We start from the raw sequence: 23,318 nt of genomic DNA on the forward strand, positions 1-23,318 counted from the left end.
GTGACTTTGAGAATATGATTTGAAATTAGAATTTGCTTTTGTGACTTAATGTAGTCTTTCTTGAATCCCAGTTGTGTCATTTGGACAGGCACATGAATGTATACTGTGGTGTATAAATTCACACCTTTAGGGGCATGTGGGTGGCTCATTCGGTTGAGCTTCCAACTTAAGCTCCGGGCATGATCTCACAGTTTGTGGGTTGGAGCCCTGCCTCAGGCTCTGTGCTGACAGCTCAGAGCTTGGAGCCTTCTTCGGATTCTGTGTCTCCCTCTCTCTCTGCCCTTCCCCGCTCGTGCTCTGTCTCTGTCTCTCAAAAATAAATAAAAATGTTTAAAAAAATTAAAAATAAATTCACACCTTTATTTATTCATTCTCTCCTCCAGCCAAAAAGTAGAACATAAGGATAATTTAACAGTATTTATTTGCTAAGCACTGTTAGTTCAGGGTACATTTTTAGAAAAGATATTATACAGCCATAAGTATTTTTAGATATGTGCCTTTTAGCAGCTGATTTTTTTCTTTGACCTTAAGTTAATGGAATACTATAATATACTGTAATAGGATGCAGTTCTATTTAATGGCACTATTTTGGAAATGAGGTTAATTTTTTAATGTTATAAGAAACCTATAAGGCAGTTATATCTTTGTAAAAGCCCTAATCATTTATACATTGGATAAATTTATTTTATTTGAAATATTCCTAACATACCCAACACATTTTAATTGACTCTGAACTTTGACCTTACTAGTTGATTAATATTTAAGAGAGTTATTGATAAATACACAATCCTACAATGTGATATGATAGAAATAACATTAAATTGAGAAATCAGAGGGTAACAGCTTTAATCCTATTTGATACTACTTGGATATGATGGTAAATAAGCCTAATGTTAGTTTCCTAAAATCTGTGAAGTGTGGGATTCAGGTTGACTGGATTTAGGCTTTCAAGTGTTCTGTCCACACTTTTGTTTTAAAAGCAGTGAAACTCTCTCCAAAGAAAAGTTATATAGAATATGAATGCATATGACAAGGTAAAGAAAGTAGAGCTGGTTACTTGGCCTCCCACTTGCCCCTTAAGATGATTTCTGAGGCATTTGTGAAACACAATTAGTAAACATTTTGGCTAGCTGATCTCTGAAGTCCCCACTGGTTCTAAAATTATATATAACTATAAACAAATAAATATACAAAACATTATATATAATTATATATTATATTAATATGCTCATATATTAATATAGTATATATAATATGCTAAAACATACATTATATATTAACATGGCATGTTATATATAATTTTATAAAATTGTAATTGTAACATAATATATAACATAGTAAAGTATATACATAATTTATAATTTTTTTAAATGTTTTTTTATTTTTGAGAGATAGTGTGTGAGCAGGGGAGGGGCAGAGTGAGAGGGAGACACAGAATCCCAGGCAGGGTCCAGGTTCCAAGCTGTCAGCACAGAGCCTCATGGGGGGCCTGAACCTACAAACTGCGAGATCATGACCTGAGCCAAAGTCGGATGTTCAACTGAGTCACCCAGGTTCCCCTACATAATTATCTTATATATTTTATGTACCATTTCTTTTTTTGAGGCATCTCTTGTTTCAGAATTGTGATTTCTGATTTTTGTTATGTATATTATAACAATATATATAATTACAACAAATACAAATAATTGTGTGTTATGTATATAATTATGTATATATTGATCACTTCTTTTTTTGAGGCATCTCTTGTTTCAGAATTATGACTTCTGACTTTCAGAGGGGTGTTGTATATGTGTATATATTGGGGTTTTTTAATTTCAATCTAATTAGTAAAGCAAGACATCATGCTAGACAGGGTTAAGTGTAATAATGTCACTGGCAGAATTATTTTTTAATGTCATGTGCTTTTATCTAAGGAAATTCATAAATCCCTTCCTTATATGAAAAAAAGGGTATTGGTTAATTGCTCACAGTTGTTTAGGTTTTACATAGTTAATTCATGACAAATTTCGGTTTGTTTATTAAGTATAAATAGAATATGTGATATAGTAATCTATTTTTCTGGCCCTTTGTTCTGTTTACTTTAAAAAAAATTTTTTTTTGCATTTATTTATTTTTGAGAGACAGAGACAGAGCACGAGTAGGGGAGGGGGCAGAGAGAAGGAGACACAGAATCTGAGGCAGGCTCCAGGCTCCAGGCTCCAGGCTCCAGACTCCAGGCTCCAGGCTCCAGGCTCCAGGCTCCAGGCTCCGAGTTGACAGCACAGAGCCCGACGCGGGGCTCAAACTCACAAACAGTGAGATCATGACCTGAGCCGAAGTCGGATGCCCAACCGACTGAGCCACTCAGGCGCCCTGAGTTCCATTTACTTTTTTAGAAGAGGAGATGTAGGGGCACCTGGGTGGCTCAGTCAGAAGAGCATGTGACTTGATCTTGGGGTTGTGAGTTTGAGGCCCACATTGGGTACAGAGATTACTAAAAATGAAAACAATAAGCTAAAAAAGAAACAAACCTAGAATAGGAGGTTTTACTTTAAAATTACATTAATCAAGTTTATTTTCTTTCTATTTTTCCCCTGCTTCGTTTCTTCCCTCTTTCCCCTTCTTCCTTCCCTCCTTTCTTCGTTCCTTCTTGTTATCAGAATATTCTTTATGAGAGGGGCGCCTGGGTGGCGCAGTCGGTTAAGCGTCCGACTTCAGCCAGGTCACAATCTCGCGGTCCGTGAGTTCGAGCCCCAAGTCAGGCTCTGGGCTGATGGCTCAGAGCCTGGAGCCTGTTTCCGATTCTGTGTCTCCCTCTCTGTCTGCCCCTCCCCCGTTCATGCTCTGTCTCTCTCTGTCCCCCAAAAAATAAATAAAAACGTTGGAAAAAAAAATTAAAAAAAAAAAAAAGAATATTCTTTATGAGAAAGCTTATATTTTAGACTTAGGTAGAAGGAAAAGGGCATCATGATCTAGCTTTTTTGTATTGAAATAATTTTTACTTGTTTAAAACAGAAATTAAAGAAGCCTATAAAAGGAAAAAAATAATGAAAGAACGATTTAAACAGGAAGAAAATATCGCAAGTGCAATGGTAATTTGGATCAATGAAATACTGCCCAATTGGGAAGTAATGTAAGTAAGCAGACTTTTCCTCAATTCAAGTCTGTCTCCAAAGATCTCATGTTTCTAGTTCTCTATTTTTAGTATTTCCAACATGTGTCTTATGCTTTGGCTAAATTATACCTTTAATTTTATACATCCCTCAATCTCTTAATACCTACTTCCCTTACTGACCACCCTTTCTATGCCTGTCAGAATCTTTCCTTTGAGGATATTCATCTGAAATGCTAGTTGATCCATGAAAATTTAATTTCCTCAGTTATCATATTTTCTTAATTCTAACATATCTGCTGCAAGGTGCATTATTGATGTAATAGCAGGTTTTGCAAAGAAAATACTAAATCTGTAATTCATTGTAAGATGCATTTGTTAAATGTTAAATATTAAAGTGATTTTTAATATACCTCTCATAATCATAAATACGCTATATATGATCTTTCCCTTTTCTAATGTCCCATTATACTTTGAGGCTAATATACTTCTTGCTTTACTTTGCCTTTTATTTTCCGATAATATTTTTGTACATGCCTTATATTCCCTCTAGACTGGAGGGTAGGAGATGTGTTCTGCAGTGTAAGATACGCATTGGGAATTTGTTGAATATTGATACATTGTGACAGGTATCAAATTAGGCTCTTTACATAAGTAATCACATTTGATTCTTACAACCTTTACTCCCATTTATCTTATAGAGAAGCTCAAGGTTAGGTTAAGTGATTTGCCCAAGGTTATACAATTAATGAATAGTTAAACCAGATTTGAACTCCCGTCCATCTGACTCTAAAGCCCACACTCAGCAGACACACTGCCTCTCAAAGACAACGGCCTTACCCATAATAAATACCTTGTGATTTTTTTTTTTTTTTTGTACTGAGTTGACAGAAGATTTTTATGTTCCTTTTATCCTGTTTTTCATGACTGTCCACCTATTTCTGATTCTCTCATTGTACCCTATAAGTGGCAGCTGTAGAAGGCAGCTCCCTTTAAATTACTATTGTCCTTCTGTAGGGTACCATATATTTTTTAGACTTCTGTTGCCTACAAGCATGAACCTCACGGAAAGAATGCATCACATGCTTAACTATGTTCTTAAAAATCATTCAGTCACTTGGCCATAGACTAGCTAAACCATCATGCAACTAGTGTTTTTGGTATAAAAAGTAACTGTGTCCTTTTTTCTCCCCCTTTAATTCTAGGCGTAGTACAAGAAGAGTTCGAGAATTGTGGTGGCAGGGATTGCCCCCTAGTGTTCGTGGGAAAGTTTGGAGTCTAGCTGTAGGAAATGAACTAAATATCACTCCTGGTTTGTATTCTATATTCAGTTACTCCCACACATGAAAACAGCCATCTCCAGAATTATAAAACAGATTAGTAGACTGGCCATTTAAAAAGGCATTACCATATATAATGTCATTTTAGAGCATGTTTCATTCCCACTCTCTCCAAAACCTGGTATGATTTAATGAGTAAGTTATTATATAAATAAGGTTTGTGGGTTTTCCTTTAGTTTACAACCATCAGTAATATTTTTGACATCCAGATATTTTCACTGCAGGTAACTTCTAGGATTCTAGGTAGCGGTGGATATAGAAGTATACAAAGAAAAATAGTGTAATTGTGGAAAGGTTTCCCTTTATTAAATTTTATTTATTTATAAATAATTTATATATAATTATATATAATATATATAACATAATTTATATATATATATATATATAATTTATATATAAATAATTATATTTATATATATATTGATAGAAGCCTAGAAGTTTCTTTTCCTACATCTCTACCCAAACCAGTCCTTTTGGATTTTTTTATTTGAAAATTTCCAAATTAAAAAAACAAAATAAGACTTGCAAGGAACTGTTTTATTTTCTTATGTTTCTTAAAACCTTAAAGGATAGAAGTAAAAGGTAAAGTGATTTCGATGCAGTAAAAAATATAAAATTAGGATAATATCAAATAGAGGAAAATGTTAAATAGTTAATAATAAAAGGTACTAAATAGGTCTGAGTGATAACGTGGACAGTGGCACCATAGAAAGACTTGGGGGCTCTGGTATAATAACGGAAATAATATATTGTTACTGTTACTTTAAAATTTTTATATATCAATTTTTTTTAAGTCAAGCGATGGTAAGGTACAAACTGTATGCTTCTTCCCTCTCTTCTACCCAAACTCCTGCTCTTGATCCTACCAGATCTTTTTTCTGTGCTCGTAAAAAAAAGTGTGCCTCAACATATAATTTTTTTTTAATTTTTTTTTTCATTTATTTATTTTTTGAAAGACATAGACAGAGCACAAGTTGGGGAGGGGCAGAGAGAGGAGTCACATAATCCAAAGCAGGCTCCAGGCTCCGAGCTGTCAGCACAGAGCCCAACGCGGGACTCGAACTCACAAACCGTGAGATCATGACCTGAGCCGAAGTCAGACGCTTAACCGACTGAGCCACCTAGGCGCCCCGAAATATGATAATTTTTAAAGCTTCTCTTTTTCTTTTCTTTTTATTCCCACAAAAAGGAATTTATGCCATCAGCTTATTCTGTGGCTTATTTTTTTCACACTTTAATCTGTCTTGTGCACTATATATAAGTGTACCTTATACATACTGTAGCTGCACTGTAGTCCACAGTTTGGTTGTACTGTGACTTACTTAATCATTTTCTTAGTGATAGCCAAATCAATGACATGTATGTTAAAAGAGCAATCAAGGTACTGTTTCTTACCTCTCAAAAGTGATTAAAATGAATGAGAATTACCGACATAGGGGATGACTGATAATACTATAGAAAGATTTATTAAAAGCCTCAAAAAATAACCTTTGACCTATTTATTCCAGTTCTAAACAATAAGAACATTATCAGGATTGAGTGCAAAAGCTTTTCTACAATGATGCCCATTGTAGCAAATCAGTGTTGTATATGTAACTGGACAGATTAATAACAAAAATCTAAATATTTATCTTTAGTCTTCAAAGTGATGCCAACTTTGAGTGGCATGATTGTGAATGATTTTTAGCATTGATTTTCACAAATATCCCATAATGAAGATGTTATTTTAACCAGACCTTTTTTTTTTTTAATTTAAAAATAGAATTTAAAGAAAGAATTAAGTGGGGTACCTGCTGGCTTAGTAGAGCATGCAACTCTCGATCTTGGGGTCATGAGTTCAAGCCCCACGTTGGGGATAGAGTTTACATTAACAATCAATCAATAAATATTTTTTTAATTTAGCTTAGAAAAGGTTAGAGTCTACCTGACCTAACTGTTCCCCCCAAATAAAACAAAGGTTTGTTTTGCTCTCTGTGCTTGAAACAGATTAAAAGGAAATAATTTTACATTATTGTCAGAACTTTCAGTTAGATAATTAAAATCCTTGATATTAAGGATTGTTGGACATATTATAATTGTTTAAAGTCTTAAGACTTGGTTTTGTATACAGTTGAGGTGATAAAGTATTGGTGGCTATTTGAAATTTTATTTTCAGTTTTGTTGAGAACTTTGGCTTTAGAATGTTAAGTTATCTGATAGCTTCTACATTAAAATATTGGCTAGGTGGTATTAAACTTTTGTGATACTGTAATCAAATTTGAAGTTCTTTTTTAAGCTCAAAATATAAAGTTAGTAACATAACTAGGTTATTTACTTTCAAAGTAATTTTAGATTTTCTCTACTAAATAATTATATATTCAGGAATAGAATAGGTAATCATTCTTTTTCTTTAGTGGTAGGAAGGAAGCTAAATTTCAGTTGAAGTAAATTTACTTTTGATAACTTTGTTTACTTTAATGGCTCTAATAGTTTGAGTTTTTACCTGTTGCATTTGTTTTGATCATGAAATTTATAACCCCTGGAGAATAGTAAGTAAGAATAAAGGCTCTAAAGTCAGTCAGATGTGGTTCAAATCTTGGTTCCACTATATATTAGGTTTGTGACCTTGGGCAAATTATTTAACATCTAAGAGAATTAGTTTTCTTCATCTGTAAATGGAGGTAAGATTATTAACTATCTCAAAGGATTCTTCTAACAATTATTTGTGATAATGAAAAATATGAATATAAAATTACAGTGAAAGTGAATTTGCTGAGAGTATATGCAGACAGTATTATCATTGCCAGAAAATGAGAAAATTAAACATACACTGATCTCAAAGTATTCTCTATTCAAGTCCAATATACAACTGTAAGTCTGCTTCAGGTTCTACGTTTGTAGATTCAGAGTAACATAAATAAGACCTGTGGAGTCAGGCATGGAATTGAACTGACATACAGGTCTTCTTCTTATAGATAAGCACTCTAAGTCTTCCCTGTAGAGATGTCCTTTGATGTTTTGAAATGCATTACCACATTTTTCTTATTGGATCAGTTTTGTGGCTTCCTAAGGTGATGATTTATTTGGTGAGCCTTTTTTCTTCCAAGATAGTTCTAAAGTTTAAGTGGAATAGTGAAACTGGACCTGGCTTGGAATCAGCTTGAAACCAGAAATTGTGGACTTCAGTTTGGTACCTGATAACTGCAAAAAAATTGTATATATAATTAAAAAATTATGTCTACCTCTTTAACCAAATTATTGATGGACTCAAATAATAGAAATTTAGACTTTTTAAATTTTTTAAGTTTTATTATATTTTAGGTTTATTTAATTATTTTCGAGGTGGGGAGAGAGAGAAAGGGTGCATGAGGGGCAGAGACAAAGGGAGAGAAGGAGAATCCCAAGCAGGCTCTGCACCGTAAGTGGAGAGCCTGGTGTGGGGCTCGAACTCAAGAACTGTGAAATCATGTCCTGAACTGAAGTCGAGTCAGACGCTCAACTGATTGAGTCACCCAGGCACCTGACTTTTTTTTTTTTTTTTTTTTTTTTTGGCACTTGACTTTTTTTTTTTTTTTTTTTCTGAGCCATTAGTAGTAATGAAAAATAAACAGAAGGGGGAAGAGATCAAAATAGTAAGAGTCTATTTGAAATGTATGTAGTCAGTTTTTTATAATGATCTGATTCTTGGCAATGTAAGAATACTTTTTATGGTATATACATTGGAATACTATGCAGTTGTTTAAAAAAAAAACTAAAGCAGATTTTATTCTACTAATAAAGAATAGCTTCGGATATAATAAAGCAAGATGCAGATCAGTGCTGTAATATGTTGCCACACTTTTTTTTTTAACAGGAAGATATATCTGTATATACATAATACACTCATATTTTCATCTTTAGAGTTCTGGTAAGCACAGTCATATCTGAGGGAAGGAAATATATTTTTCATTCTATACTGTTTTGTACTACTTGAGTTTTTAAAAAATTCTTAATTGAAGGGTGCCTCAGTCGGTTGAGTGTCCGACTTAGCTCTGGTCATGATCTCACAGTTTGTGAGTTCGAGCCCCATGTTGGGCTCTGTGCTGACGGCTCAGAGCCTGGAGCCTGCTTCAGATTCTGTGTCTCCCTTTCTCTCTGCCCCTCCCCTGCTCACGCTCTGTCTCTCCTTCAAAAATAAACATTAAAAAAATTTTTTTAATTGTTCATTGTATTGACTTTAAACAAACTTTTTATTTAAAAAGATCAATTGAAACAAAAAAGTGTTCTTGGTATTTTGGGCAATATATAAATGTTGGTGTTTGGTAAGAAATAGTTTTTGCTATTCATTTGGCATTGAAATTTTCTGTTTTTGTGTAATTTAGAATATCAGCACAGAAAGTAAAGATAATTAAAATCTGAGAATTGAGAAAAAAACTTGTTTCTTCTGTTCTTGAAGTTGGATAAGGTCCTGTGTATGGAAGCATAGAGTGGCAGTCTCAAAAAGTGATTGGTACTTAAAATGAAAAGATACGAGTAAGATTTTTGAATGCAAGCCCTCTGACCAAACTATGTGAAGTTTAGGTAGCTTTAGATAGTAATATCATAATGGAGAACCAGTTTCAAGAGAGAAGGAAAGCAAGAACTAACGTTTATTGACAGTGTACGAGGTGTCAGGAACTTTACAAAAAATTATCTTGTTTAATCATCAGTATACCATGAGTAGGCATTCTCTTTCTCCAATTTACAGATGAAGAAAGCCAAGTTCCAGAGTGACAAAGTGACTTTCTTAAAGTCCCAAATACCACAGAGCTGGTATTTGAATCTAGGTCTGACTGACTCCAAAAATCATTTTTCTGCTATTCCATGATGATACTCCTTTAGCAAAAGTATTTCTTCCTGCCTCATACTTAAATTCTCTGTTGTAGCTATTTGGATGACCACTGTGCAGTATTGTTATTTTCTCTCTTTCCAGCTGTAGTAATAAATAGTTTTGGTAGAATCAGATAACATCAGTGTGCCACACTTTTGATGCCTGCTATGTAAGGGAGACCTAAGCTATAATAAGATTTTTCTCTTTATTTTTAAGAATATAAATTAAAATATATGAATGTATTTTCCTACTATTTATTAATTTTTGTTTTGTTTTCCCCCAGAACTTTATGAAATCTTTCTCTCAAGAGCAAAAGAACGATGGAAAAGCTTTAGTGAAACAAGTTCAGAGAATGATACAGAAGGTGTGATTTTTTTTTTTTTAATACAAATTTCTGGGTGAAAATCCAGTCACTGAAGATACCAGTGTGATTTTTACCATGTGTCAGGAACTGTAGTAATTGCTTTACATACATTATCTTCTTTAATGTTAATAGCCCTTTAAGTAGGTGGTTATCCTGAATGGTATAAAAGGAAACTGAGGTTCAAAGTAGTTAATTTGTAAGCAGTGAATCTGTGATGTAAACCCAGGTTTTTGGACCTTGGAGCTCAGGATTTATTCACAGCAGTAAGACTAATGGGGTGAAGTATTTTTTTTTTTTAATAATTTATTTACGTTACTTTTTAAAAAATTTTTTTTAATGTTTATTTATTTTTGAGACAGAGAGAGACAGAGCATGAACGGGGGAGGGGGAGGGGGAGGGGGAGGGAGACACAGAATCTGAAACAGGCTCCAGGCTCTGAGCTGTCAGCACAGAGCCCGACGCGGGGCTCGAACTCACCGACCGCGAGATCATGACCTGAGCCGAAGTCGGCCGCCCAACCGACTGAGCCACCCAGGCACCCCGGGGTGAAGTATTTTTAAGCTAACTCTTAACTTAAAGATAGATGGTCTTCAGGGTGCCTAGGTGACTCAGTGGGTTAGGTGTCCAACTTCAGCTCAGGTCATGCTCTCATTGTTCATGGGTTTGAGCCCCGTGTCAGGCACTGTGCTGACAGCTTGGAGCCTGGAGCTTGCTTCAGTTTCTCCCTCCCTCCATCTCTCAAAAATAAACATTAAAAAATTAAAAAGATAGATGATCTTCATTCCTCACTTGTGACTTCCTGTCTCCTCACTCACTTTCACTCACTACCTAATTAATACATTATTTATAATTATTGTGCCATAGCCTTTGTGCATTTAACTTACAGACTTCATCTTTCCTTCCACTCATCAGTTTTTTTTCCTAGTCATTTTGGAGAAAACAGGAGCACTTTTTTCCTGTTAACATTGTATATTAAATATAGGTAAGTTTAGTCAGCCATCTCTTCTCCTTGAATAATAGGGTGCTATTTGTCTGCCAGTCACTTTTCTTTCTATATTTGTTTTACTTCATAGAAAGCAAACACTTTTTTGCCAGTAAAACTCTAAAAATGAGCATGGTTTAGAATAGAGAAATGGTATACATTACAGAGTGGTTTCCTGTGAGTATGTAAACAACTTTGTTAAATTCCTTGAGTACTATTTTAGAGGAATGAAAGAAGGTGGGGAAAATTGACTAAAGAAGGTTAGAGAGAAGACTTGATTTTGAGAAAAGTTCACGTAAGTATTGTTCGAGACCTATTAGCTATGTCAGCTATTTGTGGGAAACTAGAAGTGCAAGCAAGGAAGGACAAGATGTTGGCGGCTTTATATTGGCATAGCCTTAGCTGTTTATAATTCTTTTTGAATTTATTTTTATGAAGTATTGAAAATATAAGAATTAAAATTATAAGCATTTACTTTTGAGACATTTTGTCATGATTAAGTGGTAAAAATTGCACTTTCGTAGAAATTAATTGCATGTAAGTGAAGAATTGTTCCAGTAAGGAATAGTGTTCTGTTTAAATTACTGATTTCTCATCTCCTATGTGTTTATAATTTACAGTTGCCACTTAACTTTTTGGCCATTGTTTTTCAAATATTACTTCTGCCACATTGTTTCTCTCCTTTTTGGACTCCAATTATGTGTATGTTAGACCACTTCACAGTGCACTTAAAAAAAATTTTTTTTAACGTTCATTTATTTTTGAGAGACTGAGAGAGAGTGTGAGCCGGGGAGGGGCAGAGAGAGAGAGAGAAAGGGAGACACAAATTTGAAGCAGGCTCCAGGCTGTGAGCTGTCAGCACAGAGCCCAACACGGCGCTCAAACCCACAACTGTGAGATCATGACCTGAGCTGAACTCGGATGCTCAACCGACTGAACCACCCAGGAGCCCCAAGTCTTGTACACTTAAAAAACATTGTTTTCCTTCTGTGCCTCAGTTTAGATGATTTTTATTCCTATAATCAGTTTCACCAATCCCCTCTTTTCCTATATCCAGTCTATTAGATCTGTCCAACGAGTCTTTAATTTCAGATATTCTGTAATTCTAGAATGTCTACCTGATTCTTTTCGTAGATTCTATTTCTCTGTGGCAATTCTTCATCTTTCCATCCCATACATTTCCCCCCATATTTTCCTCTCTTGAACATGTAACAGTCAATATTCTTGTTTATTCATTCCATTACTGGGTCATCTTCATGTCTGCTTTTATTGGCTGCTTTCCCCTTGATTACAAGTCATATTTTTCTGCTTATTTGCATATCTTAAAATTTCTAATTATATGTAAATCACTGAATAAAGAATAATATAGAAACTGAAGTGGATGTTTCCCCTGCAGAGGAAGCATGCTCTTTTCTGTCAGGGAGTTGGGTTATTACTTCAGTTCAGTCAGCAACTGAGCTAGGTTGGGACAAGGTTGAAGCTTTAGATATACTTAATTCATTGTGGGATTCAAATATCTGGGTAGGAAGAACTGTCCTGTTTTTATTAGAGGCTCCTCCCTCCCCTGAGACACTCTCCCTCGTGATTCTATGTATCACATCAGTGTTATTTGGTTATGAAGAGGTCTAAGGGTTTCTCTTTTCCCAAGGTTTCTCTTTTCCCAAGCAGAGTACCTTTGTGTATGGCAAACTCAGTCCTGAGCTCATGCCCAGACTTGGCATATGCCTCTAGGAAGAAAAATGGCTATGTAGGAAAGCCTCTTTTCTTTCTGGAATTTAAATCCTCCCTGTGTCTACAGTTTTCATATGCCTTTTTTAAAAAACTTGGGATATTTGAAGCTTACTTGTTTTTTTCCCCAGTTGTTATCGTGGGAGTGATAGTCTGTCCTTACCTTGTATAAAAACTGGAAGTAGAAATCCTTCATATAGTTTTCTGATAAGTATATAAATATTTTCTTCATAAAAGAAACCCTTAAGTTCTAGTAAAAGCTATGTGGCATTTCTTTAAATTTCTTGATTATGAAGCTTTTAACTTTCCTTAAGTAACATCTGTGCTATATGATTATTCTGTGTGTACAAGATTGAACTGGGTATATAGTCAAGTAATCATTTTAATTTTATCTACCTTGCAAATGCAGGTGTATCTGTTGCTGATCGGGAGGCCAGTCTGGAATTAATTAAGTTGGACATATCCCGTACATTTCCATCCCTTTACATCTTCCAGAAGGTGAGTGTTTCTAACCAGTTATAACTAGTTTTTTTTGTTTTTTGTTTTTTGTTTTTTTTTTAAGTAGGCTTCATGCCCAGTGTGGAGCCCAGCATGAAGCTTGAACTCACAACCCTGAAATCAAGACCTGAGCCAAGACCAAGAGTCAGTCACTTAGCCAACTGAGCCACCCAGACAGCCCTGTAACTACTTAAAAAAATTTTTTTTAACCCAACAGAACAAATTCTCAAATGCATAGCTATTATTTTTTTAAAGGCAAACTATAAAAGTTGGAGACCTTTATATAGAAAGTGTGAAACTAGTGGGAAAATTCTAAAGGAATTTCTGTTATTTTATTCCACTAACTGAATGCATTGCCATTAGCATAGCCCATGATACCTTTATTCATTAAGGTGCATTTCTTTGTTTTACTTTTTATTCTGAAAGGTATTTGAATTTTAACATTTTGCTTATTAGTCAGTTGTTAACACGTAAAGAACTTTTGCCCAAACCTTAGTTTTCCAGAATTACTATTGAAATGGGAAAAAAATGGCTTATAAAAATCATTTTGTGCAGAGGCTTACGAGTTGCTTGTGAGAAACGTACTTTGTGAGAAATGATTACATTTTGTGTGGACAGTGTATTTCACACATGGAATTCCTCTATCTATACATTGATAAAATGAGATAAAAATTTTTACCATTAAGATTAAAATTATTGATAAACATAACTTGCTGTAGCTTGATGGGTTTCTTTTGCTGAAATTATATTGTATGAAATGGAACAATCTGTTTTCATCATAATCTTGTACCAAATCTAGCAATCTTTAAAATGATAACTTGTATCTGTCAAGTGAGTTTATTTGGTTTTTTCAGGATTAAATATTTTTTATTCTTTACAGAAAATATCTTGGCAGAGTGTATTTAGAATATTTCTGATAATGATACAATATACTAACTAAAACTAGTCATTTAGGAAGTCTTTAAAAATTAATTATTTGAGAATTAACTTAAAGACTATTATTTGTACAGTTTGACATTTCATTTTTCTCTCTTAAGGGTGGTCCATATCATGATGTCTTACATAGTATCTTAGGGGCATATACGTGTTACAGACCTGATGTTGGTTATGTAAGTATTTGTTTCAGTCTGGTTTTTGAATATAAACATTTTATCTTCTCAAAGTATCTTACATTGCACTAGCTCCCAAACGTCTGTATTCTCTATGTCTTATTTTTCTTCGGCCTACCAATTTACCTAGAGAGGAATCTTCCCAGGGGTTTATGAGACTGCCCACCAGATTTCTGGAAGAACCGCTGGGATTTCATTATTCAATTTGTAAACTTTTATTTATTGCCACTGCTATTGGTATGGTGCTTTATCCCCTTCTTCCAGTGCCTGTGCCTCTAGAGATAAACCTCTTCTATTATGCCAGGTTGAGGGAAGTATAGGCATCTGTCCATACAGGATAGAGGAAGGAGACTTGGGCCTTTTATAAACTGGTTGAATCCTAGTTTTAGCCTTACCTCCCAATTTCAGAGGGACCTGATAACTTCAGTTTCTAAGCCTTCCAGATGTATGGCTGAATTGGCTTGCTGCTTATTCCTCCTCTGCAGATATTTTAGTTTCAGCGAAAATTCATCATTTCAGCATTTAACTAATTTAACATTCAGTTAAAATTTCTAAAATGCTGTTGACATTTTTATTTACTGTTTATATTATTTTTCCATTCTCTTTGTCCTTCTAGGCTAATATTTTTTTTCTTTACCGTCATTTTAGTTGGATTTGGGAGGGAACAAAGAAAAATGTGAGTGTTCAATTTGCCGTGTTTAACTAAAAGTCATAAAACCTCATCTGCTCACCTCTGTCTTAAGATAGGAGAGTTTCAGAGAATAGGATTGTTGTCTGGTACAACTTAACTTACTCTGTTTTGTTACATGTTCATTTGTACGTTTGTTTATTCATTCACTCAACAAATATTTGTGTGGTCATTGCTATATGCCAGGCATTGTTCTAGGCACTTTAGGTACCTCAGTGAACAAAATAAAGATTATTCCCCTTCTGACACTTAGGGTTTAGGAGGAGGAGACAAACAACAAACAAATAAATCATGTTATATTAAAAGGTAATAAGTGCTACAGGAAAAGTAAAAAGTATGGTGTATAAAGGGGGAAAGTGCTAGGTTTGAGAATGGGACAGGTTTTGTATTAAAGAAGATTGTCAAGTAGTCCTTATGGAGAAAGTAAATTTGGATGAAGAGTCTAAACTCTCTTGTTTGGGGTGCCTGGGTGACTCAGTTGGTTAAGCATCTGATTCTTTTTTTTTTTTTTTTTTTTTTTTAATTTTTTTTTTTTCAACGTTTATTTATTTTTGGGACAGAGAGAGACAGAGTATGAACGGGGGAGGGGCAGAGAGAGAGGGAGACACAGAATCGGAAACAGGCTCCAGGCTCTGAGCCATCAGCCCAGAGCCTGACGCGGGGCTCAAACTCACGGACCGCGAGATCGTGACCTGGCTGAAGTCGGACGCTTAACCGACTGCGCCACCCAGGCGCCCCAAGCATCTGATTCTTGATCCTCAGCTCAAGTCTTGATCTCAGGGTGGTGAGTTCAAGCCCTGCACTGGGCTCCGTGCTGTACATGAAGCCTATTTAAAAGTGAAATGAAATGAAATAAAGACTCTCTTGCTCATGTTTTATGTCATAGAATTATAAAAACATTATGTAATGTTCACATCTTTTAAAGATTTTATTTTTAAGTAACCTCTACACACCCAATGTGGGGCCTTGAACTCACAACCCTGAGATCAAGAGTCACATGTCTTCGAACCGAGCCAGCTAGGTGCCCTGGTTATGGCTTACTTCTGAGTAGAATAAAACTCTTGAGTCTTGATTATCACCTGTCTGTAGGTCCTCTGATATAAGCTTTGCATTTTGAAGCAAGGAAGTAGGGAGCTATTAATTTGTCTGGACTGTAACTACTGTGAACTTGGCTTGCACTATGTAGTGGGGCTCTAAGGTCAGTAGATCATAAAGGTGGAAGTGAGGAGACTACATTTTCCAATATCTCAGGAGGAGTCAGAAACTGTAGACCAGGACTCCGGTATTACTATAAGAACTTTGCAAGGTGTGTATCTTCCCCGCATTTATTTTCATTATAGTTTTCTGTTTGTCTATAGTGATTATCAGCAAAACAAAACAAGAAAGATCTGTGTGCATGTGTGCAAAGGCAATAAAGAATAGGGAATATAAGTAGTTGACTTCCTCCCATGACCCAGCCAAGCTTAAGGGAAGGAAGAAAGATTTCAAGTAACAAAGTGGTTCAGTTACACAGGTATTTCAACTGGTAGTTTTACTTCTTTTTCTTTCTTGTTTTTTTTCTTTTCTTTTCTTTTTTTTTTTTTTTTAAGTAAGCTCTGTGCCCAATGTGGGGCTTGAACTCACAACCCCAAGATCAAGAGTTGCATACTGTTTCAACTGAGCCAGCCAGGCACCCCTAAAGTTTTACTTCTTAAGCTGCGTGGTCTATCCATAAGGGTTTTTTGTTTGTTAAATTTTTATTTTGAATAACTTCAAACAGAAAAGTTGCACTAGCTCCATCCCAGCGCCACTTCCAGGATCCAGTCAGAGTTGGATGTGGCATTTAGTTGTCCTGTTGCCTTAGTGTCCTTTCATCTGAAACAGTTTTTTAGCCTTTTCTGTCTGTCATGACTGTAACACTTTTGAAGAGTCAAGCCTGATTTTATAATGACCCTTTATTGATTCTTTTGCAGTAGTTTCCTGATCATTTCCTCATGGTTAGATTTAGGTTATACATTTTTCATAGAAATACTGGGGCGCCTGGGTGGCGCAGTCGGTTAAGCGTCCGACTTCAGCCAGGTCACGATCTCGCGGTCCGTGAGTTCGAGCCCCGCGTCAGGCTCTGGGCTGATGGCTCAGAGCCTGGAGCCTGTTTCCGATTCTGTGTCTCCCTCTCTCTCTGCCCCTCCCCCGTTCATGCTCTGTCTCTCTCTGTCCCAAAAATAAATAAACGTTGAAAAAAAAAAAAAAAAGAAATACTATGTAAATGGTGTGCTTATTTTAGTGCATCACATCACAAGTTGATAAATCATACAGAATATTCAAAAATTGGACTTTGAAGATACTGTAGAAATAACTTTATTTTTATTTCCTTTTCATATATACGAAATAGTGGTATATGATAAATCTGAGCTTTAAATAGCTCTGTGATACACATCAAATAATTCTAAGAAAGCGTTGTCAATGTTTAAATGGCATTTTTCTTTTTTGGTGTGATGTAAAATAATGTTTTTTAAACAGCATCTTAGATTCAATTAATTATATTTTTAATTCCTTCTATTGGCTACTCTTCTATTACAGATGGTTAACAATTTTAATATAAGAATATATTTTTATATTAGAAATATAATCGTGGGGCGCCTGGGTGGCTCAGTTGGTTGAGCGTCCAACTCAGGTTTGGCTCAGGTCATGATCTCGAGGTTTCATGAGTTCAAGCCCCGCATGACCCCCTGCTTGGGATTCTCTCTCTCTGTTCCTCCCCAACTCACGCTGTCTTTCTCTCTCTCAAAATAAATAAACTTAAAAAAAATTTTTTAGGGGCGCCTGGGTGGCTCAGTCGGTTAAGCAGCCGACTTCGGCTCAGGTCATGATCTTGCGGTCCGTGAGTTCGAGCCCCACGTCGGGCTCTGTGCTGACAGCTCAGAGCCTGGAGCCTGTTTCAGATTCTGTGTCTCCCTCTCTCTGACCCTCCCCCCATTCATGCTCTGTCTCTCTCTGTCTCAAAAATAAATAAACGTAAAAAAAATTAAAAAAAAATTTTTTTTAAAGAATATAATTGTAAACAGACATGGTCTTGTCTCTGTACTGTAGTGGTTTCCTATTATTGCCATAACAAATTGCCACAAACTTAGTGGCTTTAAACAATATAGATCTATTATCTGGAAGCTCTGGAGATTAGAAATCTGAAAGTCAAGGTATTGGCAGGGCTGTTATCTTTCTGGAGGCTCTAGGGAAGAACTCACTTCCTTGCCTACTCTGGCTTCTGGAAACTGCCCGCATTCCTTGGCTCTTGACCCTGCACCTCCATCTTCAAAGCTAGTAGTATCGTATCCTCAAGTTTCTCTCTCTCTGATTCTCCTACTTCCCTTTTTTATTTATAAGGATCCTCATGATGATTACATTGGGCACACCCACCAATACACTTACATTGTGATCTCACCATCACAAAATCCTTAATTTAATCACATCTGCAAAGTCCCTTTTGCCATGTAAGAAATCATTTTCACAGTTTCCAGCGATTAGGATATAGATCCCGTCCTAGGCACGTTATTCTGCCTACCACAGGCTCTGTCCTCATGGAATTAATACTCTAGAAAATCAAATAGGGAATTTCTGTAGATTTTGCCGAAAGTAATCAGAAGAAGCCAGGGAAGGAGGAGAACAAAAAAAATACTGGATCACAGAACCAAACGGAATTCTAGGAGCATAGAAAAGTGCCCATTGGGGTTTATAAGTACTGGTTATCCTGGCAAGAAGTTTCAAGATAGTATAGTAATGGAGTGGGAATCCAGACTGAGGTGTGCTAAAAACTTCAAAGAGAACTGAGAAAGTAGAAATAGTGATTGTAGGCAAACCTTTCAAAACATTTGGTTGGGAAAAAGAGACCACGGTTTCATTGCAAATATCCTTAGTGGTCTTTTTATGTAAGTCTATTATGCAAGTCTTTACCAGAAGTAAAGTGGATGATGAATTTTTTTTTTAGTAAAAGAATGAGGTTTGTTTTTGTTTTTGTTTTTTAATATTTATTTTTGAAGGAGAGAGAGAGAGAGAGAGTGAGAGCAGAGGAGGGGCAGAAAGAGAAGGAGACACAGAATCTGAAGCAGGCCCCAGGCTCTGAGCTGTCAGCACAGAGCCCAATGTGGGGCTTGAACCCATGAATCGTGAGATCATGACCTGAGCCAAAGTCAGATGCTTAACCAACTGAGCCACCCATCTGCCCCAAAGAATGAGTATTTTTATAGCAGCAATTCCATATCACTTATTTGCTAAAAAATTCATAATAGTTCCCCATAACTCACAAGCAAGCATCTATATATATAGATGAGCTTTTTATTCAGTGCCTTTCACTGTTTGTAAATACATCATACTTAAGTTCTCTCATTATAATATCTGATGGAGGGGCGCCTGGGTGGCGCAGTCGGTTAAGCGTCCAACTTCAGCCAGGTCACGATCTCGCGGTCCGTGAGTTCGAGCCCCGCGTCAGGCTCTGGGCTGATGGCTCAGAGCCTGGAGCCTGTTTCCGATTCTGTGTTTCCCTCTCTCTCTGCCCCTCCCCCGTTCGTGCTCTGTCTCTCTCTGTCCTGAAAATAAATAAACGTTGAAAAAAAAAAATTATAATATCTGATGGAAAAAAGTCTCTTCAACAAATGGTGTTGGGAAAATTGGACAGCAACATGCAGAAGAATGAAACTGGACCACTTTCTTATACCATACACAAGTAAATTAAAAATGGATGAAAGATCTAAATGTAAGACAGGAAACCATCAAAATCCCAGAGGAGAACACGGGCAGCAACCTCTTTGACCTCAGCCAGAGCATCTCCTTACTAGACATATCTCCAGAGGCAAGGGAAATAAAAGCAAACATATGAACTATTAGGACTTCAACATTAAAAGCTTCTGCACAGCTCAGGAAACAATCAACAAAACTAAAGTGCAACTTATGGAATGGGAGAAGATATTTACAAATGATATATCTGATAAAGGGTGTTAGATTCTAAAATCTATAAAGAGCTTAACAACTCAACACCCAAAAAACAAATAACCAGTTAAGAAATGGGCAGAAGACACGAACAGACACTTTTCCAAAGAAGACATCCAGATGGCCAACAGACACTTGAAAAGATGCTCAACATCACTCATCATCAGGGAAATACACATCAAAACCATGAGATACCACCTCACACGTGTCAGAATGGCTAAAATTAACAACGCAAGAAACAACAGGTGTTGGCAAGAATGTGGAGAAAGGGGAACCCTTTTGTACTGTTGGTGGGAATGCAAACTGGAGAACAGTATGGAGATCACTAAAGAAAACTAAAAATAGAACTACCCTACATTCTAGCAATTGCACTATTAGGTATTTACCCAAAGGATATAAAAATACAGATTTGAAGAGGTACATGCACTCTAATGTTTATAGCAACATTATCAACAATAGCTGAACTATGGAGAGAACCCAAATGTCCATTGACTGATGAACAGGTAAGGAAGGTGGTATGTGTGTACCACACCACGCTATATACCACCTTATTTATATATGTGTATACACACACATACACATACATACATACACACATACATACATATGTACACAATGGAATATTACTCAGCCATCAAAAATAATGAAATCTTGCCATTTGCAATGACGTAATGGAGCTAGAATGTATTATGCTAGTAAAATAAGTCCAAGAAAGACAAATACCATATGGTTTCACTTATGTGGAATTTAAGAAACAAAACAGATGAACATATGGGAAGGTGAGGGAAAAGAGGAGAGAGGAAAACAAACCACAAGAGACTCTTAAAGATGGAGAACAAATTATAAGTTGATGGATGGAGGTGGGTGGGAGATAGGCTAGATAGGTGATGGATATTAAGGAGGGCACTGGTTCTGATGAGCACTGGGTGTTGTATTAAGTGATTAATCACTGAATTCTCCGGAAACCATTTTGCACTGTATGTTAACTAAAATTTGAATATAAAGTTAAGAAAAAAAGTTCTCTCATTATAATAAATCTTGTGCTTCAGCTGGGCTGGTCCTACACCTCTTTACTCCTATTTCTTTTCTGCCACTGGAATGGTTTTTTCGTATTTCTTCATCCTACTTTCCAGGAACCCAGCCTCACTGTCCAACCTCCCACAACCTCTTCTGTCTTAGAATTTCAGCAGCAGTTCTCATACATTTCTTTTATTCTTAGTTCCTGATTTTCTACCTCAGACAGATGTGCTATAACAATGAAAGCAATCACCTGATTTTCACTATACTCTACTTCGAAAGACTTCAGACTTAGAGAAAATGAAAGTGAGACAATACATGGAGATAGACTTTTGTAACAAGTAAAAGCCAATACGTTATTCTTTTTTTCCAAGAAATTTTCCTAATTCTTTTTATTTTATTTTTGTTGTTTTGAGAGAGAGGGTGGAAGTGAAAGAGGGGCATGGCAGAAAGAGACAATCCCATGAGGGAGAGAGAGACACACACATACACACAAGTAGGGCTCACCTAAAGTGGGGCTTGTGTTCACCCAAAGTGAGGCTTGTGCATACCTGAAGCAGAGCTGGAACTCACCCTATGTGGGACTCAAGGTCATGAACCTTGAGATTGAGCCCTGAGCTGAAGTCAGATGCTTAACCGACTGAGCTACCCAGGCATCCCATTCCCTAATTCTTTTTAAGCCATAACACATGAACAAGAAATGTAAAATTAGGGAGATTTCATAATTACTAGCAGGTTCTCTGTATTTACTTTCATTGGCAAATAATCCTCGTGGTCTAGTGGTTAGGATCCGGCACTCTCATTGGCAAATAAAAAGAAATCTTGATTAATTCTACTTTAATCATTTTATAATTTTTTAAGAATACTGTAAGATAAAGTACATAGAATTATTATTGTAAGCATATTTTGATTAATTTCTTTTCTCTTTGAAGGTCCAAGGGATGTCCTTCATAGCAGCAGTTCTCATTCTCAATTTGGAAGAGGCAGATGCCTTCATTGCGTTTGCAAATCTCCTCAATAAGCCATGCCAGTTGGCCTTTTTTCGTGTGGATCACAGCATGGTATGAACATTTGGAATGAATCGTATTTTCCTTTAATTGTTGGTTTCTATAGTCTGAATGCTCTTTTGGAGGGAAAAACAGTAATTGGAAGACTGAAATAAGTTTTTCATTGAATTACGGTTTTGCGAATGCTTGATGAAAAGACTCAGAAAGAGGTGCTAAGCAAGACTTTTTGTTAATTTGTTATTAGGGATTTAATTTCTTTACTTCTAGAGTATACTCTAGTATACTCTTTAATAACTTTATTGATATTTCTATCTTTAGATGTTGAAATATTTTGCAACGTTTGAAGTATTTTTTGAAGAAAATCTCTCCAAACTATTTCTTCATTTTAAATCTTACAGTCTTACACCAGACATATACTTGATAGACTGGTAAGTCATAACATACATAAAATATGATTAACAATAAAAAACCAAGTAGGGGCACCTGGGTGGCCCAGTCAGTTAAATGTCCGACTTCGGCTCAGGTCATGATCTCATAGTTTGTGGGTTTAAGCCCCACATCAGGCTCTGTGCTCACAGCTCAGAGCCTGGAGCCTGCTTCAGATTCTATGTCTCCCTCTTTCTCTCTGCCCCTCCCTTGCTTGTGCGCGCGCTCTCTCAAAAATAAAATACTTAAAAAAAAACTTTTTGTGTAATTCAGGAACTAAAGTAAATCTCATGTACAGGATTATACATCTGAAAACTTCTTCCCTTACAAATAGAGAAATTCACATTTTTGTGGGGAAGCATTTGATTAAGAACATGGACTCTGGGCTGAAATCAGAATCCCTCAGTTTGTATTTTAGTCTCTTATATAGAAAATGAGAATAATAATATCTATATCTTAAGTTGGTATGAGGGTGTTTTACATGGATTATCTCATTCAATGCCTAGTACATACTACATATACTCTCAGAAAGAGAGCCATTTCTTCATTCTTCACACACAAGAGCTTGTGATAGTTACGATAGTGGGTTTTTTTTTTTTTTGAAGGCTTTGTTTTTTCAAGGCTTTATCCAGCTTTTTGACAGAAGAGTGGAGCCTTATTTAGGTGCTAATGCCTTTTTTTCAACTCTCCAATTTCAACACTTCCTTGCCAAGGACTCTGGTGAGCCCGTTGATTACAGAATTACAGAACAGAGGGGTGGTGAGTTTTGCCAAAGGGATGGTGCAGTTATCTTAAGATAGGTTGTTAAGAGTATGTATGAAACATTCAACCCCTAAATTCTAATCACCAAATTCAGTGGATTTCATGTAAATGATCCTAAGTTTTAATATAGAAAAATAAATAATTAATGGCTTTGATCAAATATGCTGTCTTACCAGTTGTTTGGGGCTTCTTTTATTTAAGATTTTTTTAAAACTTATTTTTCGGTGTGTTCTCATCCATTCCCACTAGGAACATTAGAGTTCCTCTGGGAAGGACCCAAGATAATGGGGGAGAAGAAAGGTTTTATATAATGAGACCCACAGTACCAAGATCAAATACTAAGAGGGGGAAGGGGGGAAAAATACTCAATTTTCAGGCCTGAGGATTGTCAACAGGAGACAAACCAGGATCACAATTAATAATAGGGAGCAGGATGGAACCAATAATGAGTGAGTACTGTGTACTAGAAACTTCCTAGACAGTGGTAGTGCCACTCTCTCTCTCATTTTGAGCAAT

General features: G+C 36.0%; 1 protein-coding gene across 6 annotated transcripts in view; it reads left to right on the plus strand.

Moving 5' to 3' along the window:
* Window positions 1–23,318, plus strand: part of TBC1D12 (TBC1 domain family member 12) — a 140,750-nt gene that overhangs the window by 97,466 nt on the left and 19,966 nt on the right. For all 6 annotated transcript variants that reach the window (XM_045438280.1, XM_045438278.1, XM_045438279.1 and 3 more), the window contains 7 exons: window positions 2,998–3,115; window positions 4,300–4,406; window positions 9,546–9,626; window positions 12,746–12,834; window positions 13,872–13,943; window positions 21,540–21,668; window positions 21,933–22,042. In XM_045438280.1, the coding sequence (XP_045294236.1) occupies window positions 2,998–3,115; window positions 4,300–4,406; window positions 9,546–9,626; window positions 12,746–12,834; window positions 13,872–13,943; window positions 21,540–21,668; window positions 21,933–22,042 (706 nt within the window). The remainder of the gene's footprint in view (window positions 1–2,997; window positions 3,116–4,299; window positions 4,407–9,545; window positions 9,627–12,745; window positions 12,835–13,871; window positions 13,944–21,539; window positions 21,669–21,932; window positions 22,043–23,318) is intronic.

Source organism: Leopardus geoffroyi, chromosome D2, assembly GCF_018350155.1.
Source record: "Leopardus geoffroyi isolate Oge1 chromosome D2, O.geoffroyi_Oge1_pat1.0, whole genome shotgun sequence".
Classification (NCBI taxonomy): domain Eukaryota; kingdom Metazoa; phylum Chordata; class Mammalia; order Carnivora; family Felidae; genus Leopardus; species Leopardus geoffroyi.